This window comes from Nerophis ophidion, linkage group LG26 (genome assembly GCF_033978795.1).
Source record: "Nerophis ophidion isolate RoL-2023_Sa linkage group LG26, RoL_Noph_v1.0, whole genome shotgun sequence".
Classification (NCBI taxonomy): Eukaryota; Metazoa; Chordata; class Actinopteri; order Syngnathiformes; family Syngnathidae; genus Nerophis; species Nerophis ophidion.
The window spans coordinates 7,883,078-7,902,986 of record NC_084636.1 but is presented as its reverse complement, the minus strand read 5'-3'; the positions used below and the strand labels follow the sequence as shown (position 1 = coordinate 7,902,986).

General features: G+C 45.3%; 2 protein-coding genes across 2 annotated transcripts in view; one reads left to right on the top strand and one right to left on the bottom strand.

Moving 5' to 3' along the window:
• The first annotated feature begins 291 nt into the window (after positions 1-291).
• LOC133543551 (UPF0449 protein C19orf25 homolog) lies at positions 292-5,946 on the top strand. The gene is made up of 3 exons (XM_061888172.1): positions 292-458; positions 5,294-5,446; positions 5,517-5,946. Exons 2-3 carry the CDS (start codon positions 5,305-5,307, stop codon positions 5,693-5,695), a joined length of 321 nt encoding a protein of 106 aa, XP_061744156.1. The 5' UTR covers positions 292-458; positions 5,294-5,304; the 3' UTR covers positions 5,696-5,946.
• A 2,482-nt stretch (positions 5,947-8,428) lies between these two features.
• Positions 8,429-19,909, bottom strand: part of LOC133543946 (adenomatous polyposis coli protein 2-like) — a 32,053-nt gene continuing 20,572 nt past the window's right edge. Inside the window, exons 7-13 of the mRNA XM_061888882.1 lie at positions 17,769-17,855; positions 16,150-16,555; positions 15,770-15,868; positions 15,561-15,700; positions 15,252-15,446; positions 14,927-15,141; positions 8,429-14,736 (exon numbers count right to left, since the gene is read on the bottom strand). Coding sequence (XP_061744866.1) covers positions 9,270-14,736; positions 14,927-15,141; positions 15,252-15,446; positions 15,561-15,700; positions 15,770-15,868; positions 16,150-16,555; positions 17,769-17,855 — 6,609 coding nt within the window. The 3' untranslated portion in view covers positions 8,429-9,269. The remainder of the gene's footprint in view (positions 14,737-14,926; positions 15,142-15,251; positions 15,447-15,560; positions 15,701-15,769; positions 15,869-16,149; positions 16,556-17,768; positions 17,856-19,909) is intronic.

Genomic DNA, 19,909 nt, shown 5'->3' with positions numbered 1-19,909 from the left:
TGTAGATTGTTGTTTATTTTGGAAGTGCCTTGACTTGTGTGTGCATTATAAATGTATGTTTGTTGTTCAATAAAAAAATAAATAAATAAATAAATAAATAATTTGGGATATTTATAACTGTCAGGAGTTTTGAGAATCTAGTCCAAAAGTGTGCTAGTTAGCTCACTGATTACTGCAAGGAGATATAAAAAGTGTGTATTTTAAACAGCCTGTAAAATTTGTATTCGACGTTTTCACTCCGATGCGGCAGGCGGCGCTAACAGTCTTAAAATCGGCGTCATGGTCAAATACGAAAAACGAAGAAGAATTGAGTGACGTAATATGTTGTGTACAAAACCCGTAAGAACGCTTTCAGCTTCATTTTGTGCGCGAATGGCGAATTAGATTGAATACATTTGTTGCACATTAACTTGAGGAAGAGCTCACTGATGAAACGGTGACGCTTACCGGTTGAAGAGGTAAAACAAACGCGTCTTAATTCTCATTGTGTGGATGGAGTTGGGCTGCAAAATGTGACGTGTCAGTCATTTTTTTAATTTAGCAGCTAGCTTTTTCCACGTCACACCGTCTTCAAAATGACAAAAGTCAACATTTCTCATTGTGTTGTTGCTACTGTACATTGGATGTATGCTGCATTCACGGTCACTTGCATGATGACGTAAAAGTCAACATTCCTCATTGTGGTGTTGCTACTGGATGTATGTTGCATTCACTGTCACATGCATGATGACGTAAAAGTCAAAATTCCTCATTGTGTTGCTACTGTACATTGGATGTGTGTTGCATTCACGGTCACATGCATGATGACGTAAAAGTCAAAATTACTCAGTGTGTTCTTGCTACTGTACATTGGATGTATGTTGCCTTCACGGCCACTTTCATGATGACGTAAACATTCCTCATTGTGTTGTTGCTACTGTACATTGGATGTATGTTGCCTTCACGGTCACACGTATTATGACGTAAAAGTCGACATTCCTCATTGTGTTGTTGCTACTGTATGTTGCATTCACTGTCACAGGCATGATGACGTAAAAGTCAACATTTCTCATTGTGTTGCTACTGTACATTGGATGTATGTTGCATTCACGGCCACATGCATGATGACGTAAACGTCAACATTCCTCATTGTGTTGCTACTGTACATGGGATGTATGTTGCATTCACTGTCACTTGCATGATGACGTAAAAGTCAAAATTCCTTATTGTGTTGTTGCGACAGTACATTGGCTGTATGTTGCCTTCAAGGTCACATGCAGGATGACGTAAAAGGCAACTTTCCTCATTTTGTTACTACTGTACATTGGATGTATGTTGCATTCACGGCCACATATGATGACGTAAAAGTCAACATTCCTCATTGTGCTGTTGCTACTGTACATTGGATGTACGTTGCATTCACTGTCACTTGCACAATGACGTAAAAGTCAACATTCCTCATTGTGTTGTTGCTACTGTATATTTGCTGTATGTTGCATTCACTGTCACTTGCACAATGACGTAAAAGTCAATATTCCTCATTGTGTTGTTGCTACTGTATATTGGCTGTATGTTGCATTCACTGTCACTTGCATGATGACGTAAAGACAACATCTATCGTTGTACTGTTGTTACTTTCTATGCATGTTGCATTCACTGCCCACTTGCATGGTGACGTAAAAGTCAACATTTGTCATTGTGGTGTTGCTACATTGGACGTAAGTTGCATTCACTGTCACTTGCACAATGACGTAAAAGTCAACATTTCTCATTTTGGTGTTGCTACTTTCTATGTATGTTGCATTCACTGTCACTTCCACGATGACGTGAAATCAACATTCTTCAGTGTTGTTGCGCGTTGGACGTATGTTGCATTCACTGTCACGTGCAAGATGACATAAAGGTCAACATTTCTCATTGTGGTGTTGCTACATAGTACCTATGTTGCATTTACTGTCACATGCATGATTACGTAAAAGTCAACATTTCTCATTGTGTTGTTGCTACTGTACATTTGATGTATGTTGCATTCACTTCCACTTGCATGATGACGTAAAAGTCAACATTTATCGTTATGTTGTTGCTACTTTCTATGCATGTTGCATTCACTGCCACTTGCATGAAGACGTGAAATCAACATTCCTCAGTGTTGACGCTACGTTGGACGTATGTTGCATTCACTGTCACTTGCAAAATGACGTAAGAGTCACAATTCCATATTGTTTTGCTACATTGGACGTATGTTGCATTCACTATCACTTGCAAGATGATGTAAAAGTCAACATTCCTCACGGTGTTGCTACGTTGTACATACTGTATGTTGCATTCACTGTCACTTGCAAGATGATGTAAAAGTCAACATTTCTCATTGCGTTGTTGCTACAGTGGCCGTATGTTGCCTTCACTGTCACTTGCAAGATGACGTAAAAGTCAACATTTGTCAATGTGTTGCTACGTTTGACGTATGTTGCATTCATGTCACTTGCTAGATGACGTAAAAGTCAACATTTTTCATTGTGTTGCTACGTTGGACGTATGTTGCATTCACTGTCTTTTGCAAGATGACGTAAAAAGTCAACATTCCTCACTGTGTTGCTACTTTGGACGTATGTTGCATTCACTGTCACTTGCAAGATGATGTAGAAGTCAACATTTTGTCATTGTGTTGCTACGTTTGACGTATGTTGCATTCACTGTCACTTGCAAGATGACGTAAAAGTCAATATTCCTAATTGTGGTGCTACGTTGGACGTATGTTGCATTCACTGTCACGTGCATGATGACGTAAAAGTCAACATTTCTCATTGTGGTGTTGCTACTTGGACTTATGTTGCATTCACTGTCACGTGCATGATGACGTAAAAGACAACATTTCTCATTGTGTTGTTGCTACATTGGCCGTATGCTGCATTCACTGTCACGTGCATGATGACGTAAAAGACGACATTTCTCATTGTGTTGTTGCTACATTGGCCGTATGCTGCATTCACTGTCCCGTGCATGATGACGTAAAAGACGACATTTCTCATTGCATTGTTGCTACATTGGCCGTATGCTGCATTCACTGTCACGTGCATGATGACGTAAAAGACAACATTTCTCATTGTGTTGTTGCTACATTGGCCGTATGTTGCATTCACTGTCCCGTGCATGATGACGTAAAAGACAACATTTCTCATTGTGTTGCTACGTTGGACGTATGCTGCATTCACTGTCCTGTGCATGATGACGTAAAAGACAACATTTCTCATTGTGTTGCTACGTTGGACGTATGCTGCATTCACTGTCCTGTGCATGATGACGTAAAAGACAACATTTCTCATTGTGTTGCTACGTTGGACGTATGCTGCATTCACTGTCCTGTGCATGATGACGTAAAAGACAACATTTCTCATTGTGGTACTGCTACTTGGAATTATGTTGCATTCACTCTCACTTGCAAGATGACGTAAAAAGTCAACATTCCTCATTGTGTTGCTACGTTGGACGTATATTGCATTCACTGTCACTTGCAAGATGATGTAAAAGTCACAATTCCATATTGTTTTGCTACATTGGACATATGTTGCATTCACTGTCACTTGCAAGATGATGTAAAAGTCACAATTCCATATTGTTTTGCTCCATTGGACATATGTTGCATTCACTGTCCCGTGCATGATGACGTAAAAGTCAACATTTCTAATTGCATTGTTGCTACATTGGCCCTATGTTGCATTCACTGTCACTTGCATGATGATGTAAAAGTCAACATTTCTCATTGCGTTGTTGCTACATTGGCCGTATGGTGCATTCACTGTCCCGTGCATGATGACGTAAAAGACAACATTTCTCATTGCATTGTTGCTACATTGGCCCTATGTTGCATTCACTGTCCTGTGCATGATGACGTAAAAGACAACATTTCTCATTGAATTGTTGCTACATTGGCCGTAGTTGCATTCACTGTCCTGTGCATGATGACGTAAAAGACAACATTTCTCATTGCATTGTTGCTACATTGGTCCTATGTTGCATTCACTGTCCCGTGCATGATGACGTAAAAGACAACATTTCTTATTGCATTGTTGCTACATTGGCCCTATGTTGCATTCACTGTCCTGTGCATGATGATGTAAAAGACAACATTTCTCATTGAATTGTTGCTACATTGGCCGTAGTTGCATTCACTGTCCCATGCATGACGTAAAAGACAACATTTCTCATTGCATTGTTGCTACATTGGTCCTATGTTACATTCACTGTCCCGTGCATGATGACGTAAAAGACAACATTTCTTATTGCATTGTTGCTACATTGGCCCTATGTTGCATTCACTGTCCTGTGCATGATGACGTAAAAGACAACATTTCTCATTGAATTGTTGCTACATTGGCCGTAGTTGCATTCACTGTCCCATGCATGACGTAAAAGACAACATTTCTCATTGCATTGTTGCTACATTGGCCCTATGTTGCATTCACTGTCCCGTGCATGATGACGTAATAGTCAACATTTCTTATTGCATTGTTGCTACATTGGCCCTATGTTGCATTCACTGTCCTGTGCATGATGACGTAAAAGACAACATTTCTCATTGAATTGTTGCTACATTGGCCGTAGTTGCATTCACTGTCCCATGCATGACGTAAAAGACAACATTTCTCATTGCATTGTTGCTACATTGGCCCTATGTTGCATTCACTGTCCCGTGCATGATGACGTAAAAGACAACATTTCTCATTGAATTGTTGCTACATTGGTCCTATGTTGCATTCACTGTCCCGTTCATGATGACGTAAAAGACAACATTTCTCATTGAATTGTTGCTACATTGGCCGTATGTTGCATTCACTGTCCCGTGCATGATGACGTAAAAGACAACATTTCTCATTGAATTGTTGCTACATTGGCCGTATGTTGCATTCACTGTCCCGTTCATGATGACGTAAAAGACAACATTTCTCATTGAATTGTTGCTACATTGGCCGTATGTTGCATTCACTGTCCCGTGCATGATGACGTAAAAGACAACATTTCTCATTGTGTTGCTGTGTTGGACGTATGCTGCATTCACTGTCCCGTGCATGATGACGTAAAAGACAACATTTCTCATTGCATTGTTGCTACATTGGCCGTATGTTGCATTCACTGTCCCGTTCATGATGACGTAAAAGACAACATTTCTCATTGCGTTGTTGCTACATTGGCCGTATGCTGCATTCACTGTCCCGTGCATGATGACGTAAAAGACAACCTTTCTCATTGCGTTGTTGCTACATTGGCCGTATGCTGCATTCACTGTCCCGTGCATGACCAGGTGTCCGTGTGCTAGGTGGACTGAACATGATGAACATGACTTCGAGGAGCAAGAAGAGAGTCCTGCTGCCCAGTAGACCGTCCCCGCCCACCGTGGACCACATCCTGGAGGACATCAGGGCAGCTGCTCCCAGCGACCCGGTCTTCAGCATCCTGGAGCAGCCAAACGGTTCTGATCCACTTCATGCGTTGACAATGTCCGGCGGTGCGCTTCATGGACTGTTGTTGTGTGTCCTCAGCGTCTTCCAGCGCCGACGGAGACGTGGAGCGGACCTTCCAGCAGTGTCGGCGCCATGTGGTTGTCAACCAGCAGCTGCACGATGCTCAGGTCCGATTGAAGCGTCAGAGGGATGAGCTCCGAGCGGCCGGGGAGCTTCTGGACCGGGATGTGTCGGATGTCAAAAGTGGACTTCTCTGACCTGGACTATCTCCAGAGACAAAGACTGACCCATGAGTCTAGCAGCTAAACATTTAAACCACACGAGGACTTGGACTGGGAATGCACAATCAGCGGTAATGCATTAAAACATGGAGGCCTTTAACCTTCTCTTTTTAGGACTCCTGGCATTTTTTTGTGTTTTCTCACACGTTTATGTGCTCAGTTTTCTCTGTTGTTTGATGCTCTTTTTAGGGAAGTCAATAAATGCCTCACAGCGTCTGTACAACAAGCTTGGAACCTGTTAACTAGTGTTTTGTCTACAGCAGAAGTGTTAAACTCCTTTTTATTGATGGACACTTTAATTAATGTATGGAACTGATTGGTTGGCCTCTTATTTTGAAACCCACTACTACCCACCACGCAGTCTGATAGTTTATGATTTAGGGCTATATGAATAAACATTAATTGATTGATTGATATATCAATGATGAAATATTAACATTGCAACACATGCCAATACAGTCTTTTTAGTTTACTAAATTACAATTTTAAATTTCCCGCAAAGTATCCTGTTGAAAACGTCGCGGAATGATGACGCGTGTTTGTGACATCACCGGGTGTAGCGGACATAATAGCCCGGCACCACTTACGACTAAAAGTTGTCTCTTTTCATCGCACAATTACACAGTAATTTGGACATCTGTGTTGCTGTTCAATTAATAATGGAGACGTCAAAGAAGAATGCTGTTGGTGGAAAGCAGTGTATTGCAGCTGCCTTTATCACCGAGACACAGCCGGTGTTTCTTTGTTGTGAAGCTTTAACACAGACGGTCAAGCGAACATGTTTCGGTAGAGCGGCCGTGACAACAACTTGAGGGTTGCAGGTTCGATTCCCGCTTGTGCCATCCTAGTCACTGCCGTTGTGTCCTTGGGCAAGACACTTTACCCACCTGCTCCCAGTGCCACCCACACTAGTTTAAATGTAACTTAGATATTGGGTTTCACTATGTAAAGCGCTTTGAGTCACTTGAGAAAAGCGCTATATAAATATAATTCACTTCACTACGTCAACCTGCAAGTTTTTGGATGGGAAAATAGTGAAACTAAGTCAGCTCTTACCGGAGACTTCAGTGGATTATGGGACCTTCTCCTGTAGCTGTCAAAAAGGCGTCTGTGATCTTGGCTCCTCCATCGGCTTCTCTGAGAGACACTGGCGTTCACTGCAGCCATCCGACTTTCAGGTATGACTTTACAATCTCACTAAACACTATTAAAACAATAAGCAGATAAAGAATTTTCCCAGAATTATCCTAGTAGTGAAGTGAAGTGAATGATATTTATATAGCGCTTTTCTCTAGTGACTCAAAACGCTTTACATAGTGAAACCCAATATCTAAGTTACATTTAAACCAGTGTGAGTGGCACTGGGAGCAGGTGGGTAAAATGTCTTGCCCAAGGACACAACAGCAGTGACTAGGATGGCAGAAGCGGGAATCGAACCTGTAACCCTCAAGTTGCTGGCACGGCCGCTCTACCAACCGAGCTATGCCGTCCCGTAAATGTGTCAAATTACATCTGAAACGCTACCACTGCCGCCGCCCGGGGCCGTCGCTTTTTTTTTTTTTTTGTGCCTCTGTAACTGTTGCGGCTAATAATTATAATTTGTTTTATTTCTCTAGAAACAGAGTTCATAAAAGGGAATTTAAATCAAAATGTATAAAAGTTCATAAGAAGGCTTTATTTAAGTTACTATGGTTAAAAATGTAATTTCATGCCTTTTTGTTGGGTTTGTGGGCATGCGTTTGTTTTGAAGTGTCTCGATTGGTCTGTGAACGGATATAAGGAAGCTACTTCCGGGTATGAGTGAACATCTGTTTGATGCAATCCATCCATCCATTTTTCTACCGCTTATTCCCTTTTGGGGTCGCGGGGGGCGCTGCCGCCTATCTCAGATGCAATGAGAAGGGATAAAGAGAGCGACTGATGGTAACAAGGACTAAAAAGTGTCACAAGGACTTTCAGCGTTTGGGCTATAAGAGCCAGAAAATCACAATTTCCTCCTAAAAGAAGCATGCAGGCCAATGAGGTATTTGTCATTTCTGTTTGTATTTTACTTCGGTAAAATGTTTAAGTTACATGCTGTGCATGTTATTTTTACATTTGTAATGTGCTTTATTTTATTAACAGTTTTCACGGTGAATTGAAGAGAAAGGAAGCCTTCAATGAATCAGTCAAAGAAAGCTATTGTGTCAGTGCTATTTGGAGGGAGTTACAGCCTCACTCTAACTTTCCTCATCCACAAATCTTTCATCCTCGCTCAAATTAATGGGGAAATTGTCGCTTTCTCGATCCGAATAGCTCTTGCTGCTGGAGGCTCACATTATAAACAATGTGAGGATGTGAGGAGCCCTCACACCGGTGAAGTCACCCGCGCATCGCTTTTTTATTAGCGACCAAAAGTTGCGAACTTTATCGACGATCTTCTCTACTAAATCCTTTCAGCAAAAATATGGCAATATCGCGAAATGACACATAGAATGGACCTGCTATCCCCGTTTAAATAAGAAAATCTAATTTCAGTAGGTCTTTAAACAGAGCGACAGGTGATTAGATAATAAGGCCCACCTGGGCCATCTACGCTCCTGTTGCTGACTTCGAGGCCGGTCCTGGCACACCCCGCTTCGCTGCAGGCCACGCCCACCTCCGCAATATATATATATATATATATATATATACATATGACATATATACATAATATTAAATACAGAAACAAATAGTTCAACAGATTTTAATAAACAATGATGACGGGGAAGACATTGGAGCAGTTCTTTACCTTTAACTGGTTCTGTAGCGAAACATGCACATGGAGCAGTTATCCTCCTTCAAGTGAATGATAGAGCGAATACAGAGAATATTCATGGCAGTTCTACTTTGACGGATATACACTGAAGCAGCTAGGAATACCATAAAAGGACTGAAGGGTCATGACCTTTTCATGTACAAGACACGCCCACTGGAAGGTTATACCGACACCGGCGAATGCATCAGCATGCTGTCTGTACTTGAATGCAGCATCATTATTTACAAACCCGATGAGGACATACGAGTCAAGGCTGCTATGATGGACTCCTGTCAATCACTCATCAATGTTCAGCTCAAACACCGAATTGTTAGCGGTTAGCTCGTAGCATGTCGCGAAAAATGCTTAAAGAAAGATGCCAATCAAAGCGAACTTAACGATCCGGTCGGTGGAAGCAAATTGTCCAACAGACGTCAGCATGACAGGCTTGCACACAGTTCGCCCCGCCCCCTTCAAAAGTTTGCATACTGTCCCTTCAAAAGTCTGCATACCGTTCATGTGATTCATGTGTTGACTACATTTCTAGTAGGCCAATGAATTTTCTACAAATATAAAAACAAGTACAAAAAGGTGTCACTTCCTGTCACCCGGGCCAGCCTGGACCCTTTTGAACGCACAGCCACAGACCTCAGGTAGACTCGATGGACGCTATGGTGACTGTTCAAGCTTTGATGCAGCGGGTTGGAGGAAATAAAAAGGTCTCAGAACTTAAGGTAAAGGATCATTTACAACTTTTTCTTCTGATGTCCTTCCTCAAATGTCTACTTCAGACTTGTGGGTGGCCTGGTGGGTGGCTTGGCCCTGAGCGTCTTGCAGGGTCGCTGTGGGACTTGGGGTGTAGTTGAATGGAGGAACTCTGGCTGCCTTGCTCGGGCATCCTTGGCGGAAATGGACCAGTCCGCCGACATGGCCATCTGATTTTCCAGTAGACGGGGTGTTGTGGCTCCTTAGGGATACATCATAATCTCCATCTTGGACATTTCTGAAGATTGCTCGTCGTGCCGTGTCCTCTGTGATTAATAAAGATGATTCCACTGACGGAGAGGTGCTGGAGTTCATCTTGTTATTAGAGAAATCGTCAGTCTGAACCGTTGCGTCACTCATGGAGCGCGATGCCAGAAGTATGGTTGGCAGTTTCCCTGGAAGACCTGTTACTTTTGGCTTGTCCTCTTCTGGTGAAGGCACCAGGGGTAGTGCGTTTGCTGGCAGAGTGCTTTTCAAGATCTGTGGTACATCTTCATCCCTGATTCTCCTCCAGGTGACCCGGTCATTCAGACGAGATTTCTGCCCTCTCTTCTTTGTGTCATCCTCGCTTTTTGCTCTGCCGCTTGAATCGGAAGATGACGACCGGAGGGAAGAGCGGCTGGTCACTCGACTCAGGATGTTTATGCTGGGAGATGAGGAGTGCCGCTTAAATGTTTCTTTGTCCTGTTGCTGCCGAGCTCCCCAAACTTTGCTCGGCCCATTCCGTTGAGCTACCCTACAGGGGCTTTCTGAGGTGGTTCTCCTGACAGGACGTTTTTTGGGCAGGTCTCGCTCACTGGAGGTCGCCCTGGAAATGTTTGTGAGCTGTTTCTGATGTCCCGGCTGAGTTCTCTGGACTTGTTGTGCTTGTCCAGCACCTTTTCCTGTGGTCTTTCGTGGAAACTGGGCAGCCACTTTAAGCTCCTGACAGCGGGACGAGCAAAGGAAGACAGCTGAGGGCCCTGGAACTGCTCTATGAGGGGAACCGTTCTGGACTCGGGACATGTTGCGCGGATTGTCACGTTTTAGTCCATTCTTGGATTCCTTGATGAAAGTCAACTGTCTCAGGAATCCATTTGAGTCCACTTCGCCACCACTTGAATGAACTGAAGCCATCCTGACCAGGTCAAAACGATTTGCAGGTCGGACTCTGTTGCCATTGATCTGGTTTTGCCTGATGGTCACATGGTTGGTTACCAGAGGTGAAATAGGTCTAGATTGCCTCACAGAATTTTGCATAAAAGGAATTCTGACTGGTGATTTCTGAGTTTTAGGGGGTTGTGATTTATCAACTCGGTTGACAACGGTAGAGCGCCCCTTCCTTTCAGGGGGGCTGCTTGCTGGGGGACTACTTGCTGGTGTAACACTCTTTTTTTGAATGGGCCTGTTTATTGTCTGGGGAGGCGATGTCCGCTTCTTTTGTGATTGTTTGGATGGTGTAGAACTCTGTGAGGATCCAGAGGAAGAACTTTTCGGTAATCTTGGAGGTGGTGTGGAGCTTCTCTTTGGCAAAGACAGCTCCATGTCCTGGGGTCTTCCTAATCTGTGAAGGCTTTTAGATCTGTGCTGAGCAAGCTCAGGGTTTTTTGGAGCATCTGTCTTGGTCGATACTTTCCTGGGTGGAGGTATTTGCGAAGGAGCGATCTCTTTTTTCGGAGTATAGGTCACTGTTCTTCCCCTGAAAACAACTGGCAAGTTCGGGACTGGCTTGCGCTGTGCAAAGTCCAGAGGTTTGTTAGCCTTTTTATCTTTAGCAAACTTCTTTTCTTTTGGTGTGAAGCTTGATGTTGACATGAATGACATGACTGATTCGGTTTCTTCAGAAGACAGCTCTTGAGACTTGGACGCCTGAAGTCCGGTCACAACAGAATTTGCACCTTCCTGAATAGCTCTCCACTCCACACTGTTTAAGTCTGAGTCTTGATCCCACGCTGTGTCATCACTGTCCTCGTCCAAGTTCCAACTATCAGAAGTCTTCTGCATTTGTATTAGGTTGTTCTCTGCTTTCCTCTTCCTGGCCGCCATCTTTCGTCTTTGCCTGGGCATTGCAGATGTAATGCATTTCTGAAGGAGGTCGTCTTCTGAATCCATGCTGACAGAACTTGGAGAACTTGGCTCTTCAAACTGGCTATGGATACTCAAGGGTTTGGCTTGTTGCATCATATTTAGGCTTTTGTTGTGCCTGTTTTTGTGCCATACCTGCTGAGCTTTTGATTTATGGTCCTCAAACTCAGCATCGCTCAGTGAACTAAGTGATGAGCTCAATGAGTAACATGCCTGTGATTCGCTCTTGATCAGGTTTTGTTTTAGTCTGTGAAATCCTCTCGTCTTTGTTTGGGAAACACTGACCCGACCGATGTTGGTCATGCTACGAGAGAGAGTATTTCTGCTTGCTTCCCTGATCCTGTTTCTGCTCATATGCTTGCTGTCTTCCTCGTTGTGGTAGAAGTGTTTATCCCCCTCTAATGAATGTGACATTTGTCCTCTGTTTCTCTTTTGCCCTTCCTGATTAGTGTTACTTTCCAGGTTCTGTTTTATGACAGGTAATTCCAGCTTTCCAGCGGCGCTCTGATATTTCATCTTCTTCTGATGGCTGGGTGAGTGATCGCGATTCCTCTGACTAGCAACTCTGTCGGCCACTTCTTTGCTCTGCATCAGCACCTTGTGGGTAGGAATGATGTGTTTGGTTGAGCGGCCTGTTGGAATCACAGGCGGGTAACTTATCTTGTTTGGTTTGTGAAAGTGGGAGAATATTCTCAAGTCTTCAATCCTCTTTGCTTCCTCGTCAAGTATTCCTTGCTTAGAAATGGGCCTTGCCCTGCAGTCTTTTACTGAGTACTGCAGGGTTTCATCACTCAGTGAAGTCGTGCTGGAGAAGTTGACTGGTGTACCTTCAGCTGAATCAGTGATGGATGAATCATCATACTTGATGTTCTTCTGTGGGATGACAATTCTCCTCCCAGGACACAACTGTGTTTTGCCATTTGGGAGCATCATGTACACCGGAAGATGTAATGCTTTTTGTGCACTGAGATAATGAGGAGGAATGCTGGTCATCAAGGAAGGTCTAACCTTCCGAAATTTGGATGGCATTGCTGAGTTGATACATTCCTTTAGAATCTCTATGTCGTCGTCGGAATTGCCTTCACTGTATCTCTCTCCTTGGTCAAGGCCCTGGTCATCATCATCATGAAATTGTAGGTTGCTGTCATTTTGCTGGAGCAGGGGGGTCAGTTTGAGCTCCACATCTTTCTGGATGTAGTGTTCATGAAGTGGCAAAGCACTCAGACTCGAGGCACAGGAGAAATTCTCAATGGGCTTTTCCACGGTGAAATAAATCATTGTGTCTAAGTCGGGAGGAATGTTAAACCTGTCCTTGGAGTCTGTAACCTCCATTAACTTTCGCAGACTATTTTCCCACTGTCCTGCCAATCCAGCCGTCTGCACTTCAGCTCCATTTGACTCGACACAACACGGAGTCTTGCTTCGACTGGGAGGCATGGTTTGGCCGGGGCTGTCCGGAAGATCACTCGGACTGATGGTTCCATCGATCATCTCACTGCAGGGATCACTTTGGATTGAGCTTGCAATGGACGGAGACTCAAAACTTCCCAGTGAACTGACTGAACTGCAGCGACTCATGACCAGAGGGGTCTCATGTATATAGTTTTCAGAAGAACTGGATGGCGATCTGTCTTCTAATTCTGCTGGTAAAGAGCCCTTAAGGAATACTTTTTCCCTTTTGGAAGGACACTGAATTTCAATGGGATCTGCCTCTTTGCCAGGGAATGTTTTTGAGTCAGTCATCAGCAACTGGCTGTCACTCAGATCCTCCAAGGTCTCATCCTCTTCAGCCCTCTTCACCTCTTCTCCATCTTCAACTTCAATAATTTCAAGTGACGAGTCACTCTCCAACTCATTGTCACTTTGTCCATCCAGCACTCCGTCCCCAGAAGACAGGGAGGACAAGGAACTGCATCGAGAGAAGCAGATTGGTGTGTTCTCCACTGAGTATTTCTGGACTGTTTCCATGGTCCCGATAGTTGGACTTCTGCTGGATGCCATTGGGGAAAATTTTGTCATGCTTCCCCCTGTCATCACAGTGGGTACCCAGGCCTGCCTCCTCATGGCTTCAGCTGCCTGAACGTTAATGGATGTTTTTGCTACCCCAAATTTAGCGACGCTCTGAATGAGAGGAACTTGTTGATATGAGGGAGAGAGTTTTATGGAGGCCATGCTGATGTCAGAGGAGACTTTGGTTGATGCACTTACAGGTGTTTGCACAGGGTGATCCTGATTCTTTTCTGCATCTGTGTCAAAGAGCTCTAAAGATATTTTGTCTTTGATATCCACAGAATCTCTCTCAGGAATATCTTGTTGGTTCATCTTACTCAAAATGGCAGGTTGAACATTCAGATATTCTTGATGGGCGACTTTAAGATCCAGCTGATTAGGTCGTTGTTGGAGGATGGGAGCTTTTGGGGCAGGTCGGATTTGGTCTTTACTGCCACAGTAACCATCGCTGGTGCTGCCACTATTCAGGCTGTCTGTGGATACACTTGTATGAGCACTTTTGAGGCGCAGTAACGCATGTGCCCTGCTGAGGCGCTCTCTTTGGGCCAAGCTGCTTGTATCCGAGAGACGACAGGGAGAACATGACTTGGCTCGGGCTTCGTTGAGCTCATCCATTCCATAAGGCCAATCTGCCAGGTGATCTTCAGAGCTGAGGCTAAAACTATCCTCAGAGGACGTGTGCATGGTTATGTCGTCCACTAATCTGTCAATTTTAGCAACCGTGTTGGTGATTTTCTTAGCTAGCTTCTCAGCAGCAGCAGACACAACGTCATCAGACACCCCGTTTCTCCTGTCCATCTGAGGCGGGTCCACATCCCTCTCTGGCTCATTGTCCTGCTTACGGTTTTGTAGGAAGTTTGAATTGGTGAGGTACATGGAAAGCATGGAGATACTTCCAGTATCCAGACTACTGGAGACTATAGGGGCCTCTTCATCATCAAAGCAACCAGAATCGGACGCATAATCCTTGGCGAGACTTTCAATGTGACGGAGCTGCTTGTTGAAGCCCAAATGCTTGGGACTCGGTTTGTCCAGGGTGTCAAAGGTTTCAGTGAGGTGTTTGGAATCAAGCTCTGCCTCCAGCGCCCTCTGTTTTCTCATGTACAGCGAGGGGACACACGAGCCCGGGGAGAGCACCGAAGCATCCTTGTACTTGGGGGGTCGATTGGTCAGGAGGTTCCTCAAAGCGGCAGCACTGCCCATCGCGATCATCTTGTGTTTGGAGTGGATGAGGTTGCGCAACATGCTCACTGCACCCAGGTCCCAAAGCAGCTCCTGGTCTTTGGGACTTCTGGCAGAGAGATTCCAAAGTGTTCCACAAGCATTGCTTACGATAGTCAGGCTGTGAGAGCGCAGGTGCTGCAGCAGCGTCTGGAGGCAGTTGTGATCCCGCAGGACTTGCCTGAAGAAAAAAAACAGAGACTTGTGATAATTTGACAGTTTGACTTCCACCCCTCTAGGTCCATTCAGAGTTCGGATCTTTGAATGTGTCTTTCTTTTTCTACGATGTCGAGATCATCACAAAACAAGAACATGTGGAAATGTGGGATGGAGAACTGGTAAAACATTCCAAAAATCCCACACAAACCCACCTGTAGTCTTCTCGTGCGGCCACCAGACTCGACACATTTCGCAGGATCCCGCCTCCACTTTCAATGATGGCCAGAGAGTTGGTCTGACAGCGGTACGTGAGTGTGCTGACCAGGAAGCCAAGAGCACCGTCAACGGCGCACACCGCCTCCTTGTTGTTCATGCTGTGTGCTGACAGATTCCACAAAGCACTCAGCAGGCTTTTCAAAGTGGACTCCTGGAAAGCAGAAATGATTCGGGAGTGTTTATCCTTGCTTAGCATTGGAAAAATACCTTAGATGAAGATTCAGCATAATGGTCACAATGGGCCTTTAAGGTGCTCAGTACCTTGGTGGCCTGTAGGGCGCAGGTCATCAGAGCAGACACACAGCCAATATCTCGTAGTACTCGCTTGCTGCTGATGTCGGCCCTCCAGGACAGGTTTCTGAGGATGCTGGAGACCACCTGGTGTAGCTCCTCACTCTCGGAACCCAACTGATACACCAAAGCCTGCAGACAACCCTTTTTGGAGCATAGAGTGGCCTGCGGAGTGCAAAGAGGCATACAGAAACTGAGCACAGTACCATGTATTTGACACAGGTAGTACAGATAACTTTAATCAAAGCTTTTCTCAGTACTGCCCTCTGTAAACACTACCTTGTTAACCACGTCCCCAAAGGTGAGGTTGGTCAAAGCCATGCCAGCGTAGCGCCGAAGCGCCATGTTGATGGGGTCATTTTGCATGCCGTACATTTCTTGCTCTAGGTAGATCAGGTCTGCTACCACCTGCAATCCACCTAGAAGACAACGCAATAACCTTAGCATCTTATACAGAATATTTTTTATCTTTTATGTAGTTCGTTTACCTAGTTCATTCATTGCACGCCGGAACTCTTCTTCAAAAGAAAGCTTCATTATGGCACATATGGCCTGACAGAGATGAGGGTCCACCGGTTCTGGAATATCTGCCACACAGATAGAGGGCGAAGAACAACAGAATATTTCTGTAAGGGCTCCAGGTTGTCTAGAAGACTGCTCTGCGAAAAGGACTTGTCAATAGATGCCGTTTTTAATCCAATCTGTTATCGACAGTTGTCCAAAAAATGAAACTCTACACACTCTCGCTCGTGTGCATGATTCCACATCTGACCATCCAATAGAACCTAACTAAACCAGTTACGGTTCTCGAGGAAAACTTCACTAAACGGGTTCAAGTTACACTGTTTCCAGGGGCAACACGGCTTACCTGTAATTCTGATTTGACCAGATGTAGTCTCGGTGTGGTTCTCAATCCAGTCCCAGCCACTGTCGCAGTAAATTCGTATTTGCTCCAGCATGTGCAGAACCCTCATCTCCCGGCGGGCTTGGCCCTCATCCTGCTGGGAATAGATGACATTGTGCAGGGCGGCGCTGGCCCGTGACTTAGCCTCACGGCTACAACACGATGTCGGACCACCGGCAGCTTCGTCCGATGTCCCACCACCACCACCGCCTGGAGCTTCGTGAATGATCTGGACTAACAGGGGCACGCAGCCAGACTTCCTCATGGCGACGCAGCTGTCCTGAGAACTGGAAAGGGCCAGGAGAGTCCGGGACATCTCTTCCTTGTCCCTGTTGGCCAACATGGACAGCAGCCAGAACACCATCTCCACCTGCAGGGGTTAGAAGTCAACGGTTTGCATTCTGTCTGCTTCATGTTCAGCTGAGACCAGACAGAACCTGTGGCCATCTGGATAGTATTTGGTTCTAAAAAGGCTATGTTTAGTTGGTGTGAATTGCCGGCAGTAAGTCGGACACGTTTCTAGTGAGGGTTGGACTCCGCCAAGGCTGTATTTTGTCCCCGATTCTGTTCATAACTTTTATGGACAGAATTTCTAGGCGCAGTCAAGGCGTTGAGGGGATCCGGTTTGGTGGCCGCGGGATTAGGTCTCTGCTTTTTGCAGATGATGTGGTCCTGATGGCTTCATCTGGTTGGGATCTTCAGCTCTCACTGGATCGGTTCGCAGCCGAGTGTGAAGGGACCGGAATGAGAATCAGCATCTCCAAGTCCGAGTCCATGGTTCTCGCCCGGAAAAGGGTGGAATGCCATCTCCGGGTTGGGGAGGAGACCCTGCCCCAAGTGGAGGAGTTCAAGTACCTAGGAGTCTTGTTCACGAGTGAGGGAAGAGTGGATCGTGAGATTGACAGGCGGATCGGTGCGGCGTCTTCAGTAATGCGGACGCTGTATCGATCCGTTGTGGTGAAGAACGAGCTGAGCCGGAAGGCAAAGTTCTCAATTTACCGGTCGATCTACGTTCCCATCCTCACCTATGGTCATGAGCTTTGGGTCATGACCGAAAGGACAAGATCACGGGTACAAGCGGCCAAAATGAGTTTCCTCCGCCGGGTGGCGGGGCTCTCCCTTAGAGATAGGGTGAGAAGCTCTACCATCCGGGAGGAGCTCAAAGTAAAGCCGCTGCTCCTCCACATGGAGAGGAGCCAGATGAGGTGGTCCCTGCATCTGGTCAGGATGCCACCCGAACGCCTCCCTAGGGAGGTGTTTAGGGCACGTCCAACTGGTAGGAGGCCACGGGGAAGACCCAGGACTAGTTGGGAAGACTATGTCTCCCGGCTGGCTTGGGAACGCCTTGGGATCCCCCGGGAAGAGCTAGACGAAGTCGCTGGGGAGAGGAAAGTCTGGGCTTCCCTGCTTAGGCTGCTTCCCCTGCGACTCGACCTCGGATAGGTGGAAGAAAATGGATGGATAGTTGGTGTGTTTGCTGGGTCTGGTCTAGTCCAGATCAACATTTAGAAACTTCTAATAGTCATTGTCAAGCATTTAAACGTTGTGTCATGTGTGCACTTAAGAGGAAACTGATTGGCTACCTTGTTTGCTCCGTCTGCTGCACCTTCTGTTCCTGCCGACATGTTGTTGTCTACTTCTCCAGCAGGGGGCCTCTCTGCACCAGACAGCTAAGCAACCACACAGTAGAAGAAGAACACGATAAAGTTTTTCCTCATTGCTAAAATTTGTAATCAATTTGTGTATAAAGAATGTTAACACTTGCAGTAAACATAAAATTGTTCTAGAGGGCGCTGCTGAGCAGGGAAGAGGTAAATGCGTTTTGCAGTGACTCTGCCAGAAAGGGACATTTTATATTTATATCAAATATATCAAACTCGTAACCAGATTCCACTCCCGAGGTTTCTCGCTCTTCGACATGGGCAAGAGGATCTTGATTTTACCGGCTTTACTAGGACCGAGGCTCGGAAATGGACCGCTTTGGCCCCGGTGAAGAAGAGACTACACACCTGCCCCAACGTGAAGTTCGGTCTTCTTTACCCAGCGAGGCTACGGATCACTCTACCCAACGGCCAGACTCACAAGTTCAAAGATCCAACACAGGTAGCGGTCTTTTTGGACAAAAAATGGGAGTCGGAAATGTTGCAATCAAGGAGACATGCTAGCATGCTAGCTGGCCACCGCCATCATGGGTCTTGACGTCTACAAGTCCCAGAAGCGTGAGATATCTTGCCTTAATTTTCAATCTTGTTCTACAAACCCCGTTTCCATATGAGTTGGGAAATTGTGTTAGATGTAAATATAAACAGAATACAATGATTTGCAAATCCTTTTCAACCCATATTCAGTTGAATATGGTACAAAGACAACATATTGGAGATCACTCCACGTAAGCGGCATGGCCAGAAACCAACATTGAATGACCGTGACCTTCGATCCCTCAGACGGCACTGTATCAAAAACCGACATCAATCTCTAAAGGATATCACTACATGGGCTCAGCAACACTTCAGAAAACCACTGTCACTAAATACAGTTTGTCGCTACATCTGTAAGTGCAAGTTAAAGCTCTACTATGCAAAGCGAAAGCCATTTATCAACAACATCCAGAAACTCCGCCGGCTTCTCTGGCTCCGAGATCATCTACAAACCCCATTTCCACATCCATCCATCCATTTCTACCGCTTATTCCCTTTTAGTGTCGCGGGGGGTGCTGGCGCCTATCTCTGCTACAATCGGGCGGAAGGCGGGGTACACCCTGGAAAAGTCACCACCTCATCACAGGGCCAACACAGATAGACGGACAACATTCACACTCACATTCAAACATTAGGGCCAATTTAGTGTTGCCAATCAACCTATCCCCAGGTGCATGTCTTTGGAAGTGGGAGGGGCCTATCCCCAGGTGCATGTCTTTGGAAGTGGGAGGAAGCCAGAGTACCCGGAGGGAACCCACGCATTCACGGGGAGAACATGCAAACTCCACACAGAAAGTTCCCGAGCCTGGATTTGAACCCAGGACTGCAGGAACTTTGTATTGTGAGGCAGACGCACTAACCCCTCTGCCACCGTGAAGCCCATGAGTTGGTAAATTGTGTTAGATGTAAATATAAACGGAATACAATTATTCGCAAATCATTTTCAACCCATATTCAGTTGAATATGCTACAAAGACAACATATTTGATGTTCTAACTGATAAACATTTTTTTTTTTGTGCAAATAATCATTAACTTTAGAATTTGATGCCAGCAACACTTGACAAAGAAGTTGGGAAAGGTGGCAATAAATACTGATAAAGTTGAGGAATGCTCATCAAACACGTATTTGGAACATCCCGCAGGTGTGCAGGCTAATTGGGAACAGGTGGGTGCCATGATTTGGTATAAAAACAGCTTCCATGAAATGCTAAGTAATTCACAAACAAGGATGGGGCGAGAGTCACCAATTTGTAAGCAAATTGTCGAACAGTTTTAGAACAACATTTAGGGATTTTACCATCTACGGGCCGTAAAATCATCAAAAGGTTCAGAGAATCTCGAGAAATCACTGCACGTAAGCGATGATATTACGGACCGCTGATCCCTCAGGCGGTACTGCATCAAAAACAGACATCAGTGTCTAAAGGATATCACCACATGGGCTCAGGAACACTTCATTAAACCACTGTCAGTAACTACAGTTGGTCGCTACATCTGTAAGTGCAAGTTAAAACTCTACTGTGC

Excerpts from the sequence above, each read along its gene's own strand:
- LOC133543551 (XM_061888172.1), top strand. The coding sequence starts at position 5,305 with ATGATGAACATGACTTCGAGGAGCAAGAAGAGAGTCCTGCTGCCCAGT. Across the intron at positions 5,447-5,516 it reads CATCCTGGAGCAGCCAAACG|CGTCTTCCAGCGCCGACGGA; the intron begins GTTCTGATCCAC and ends GTGTGTCCTCAG.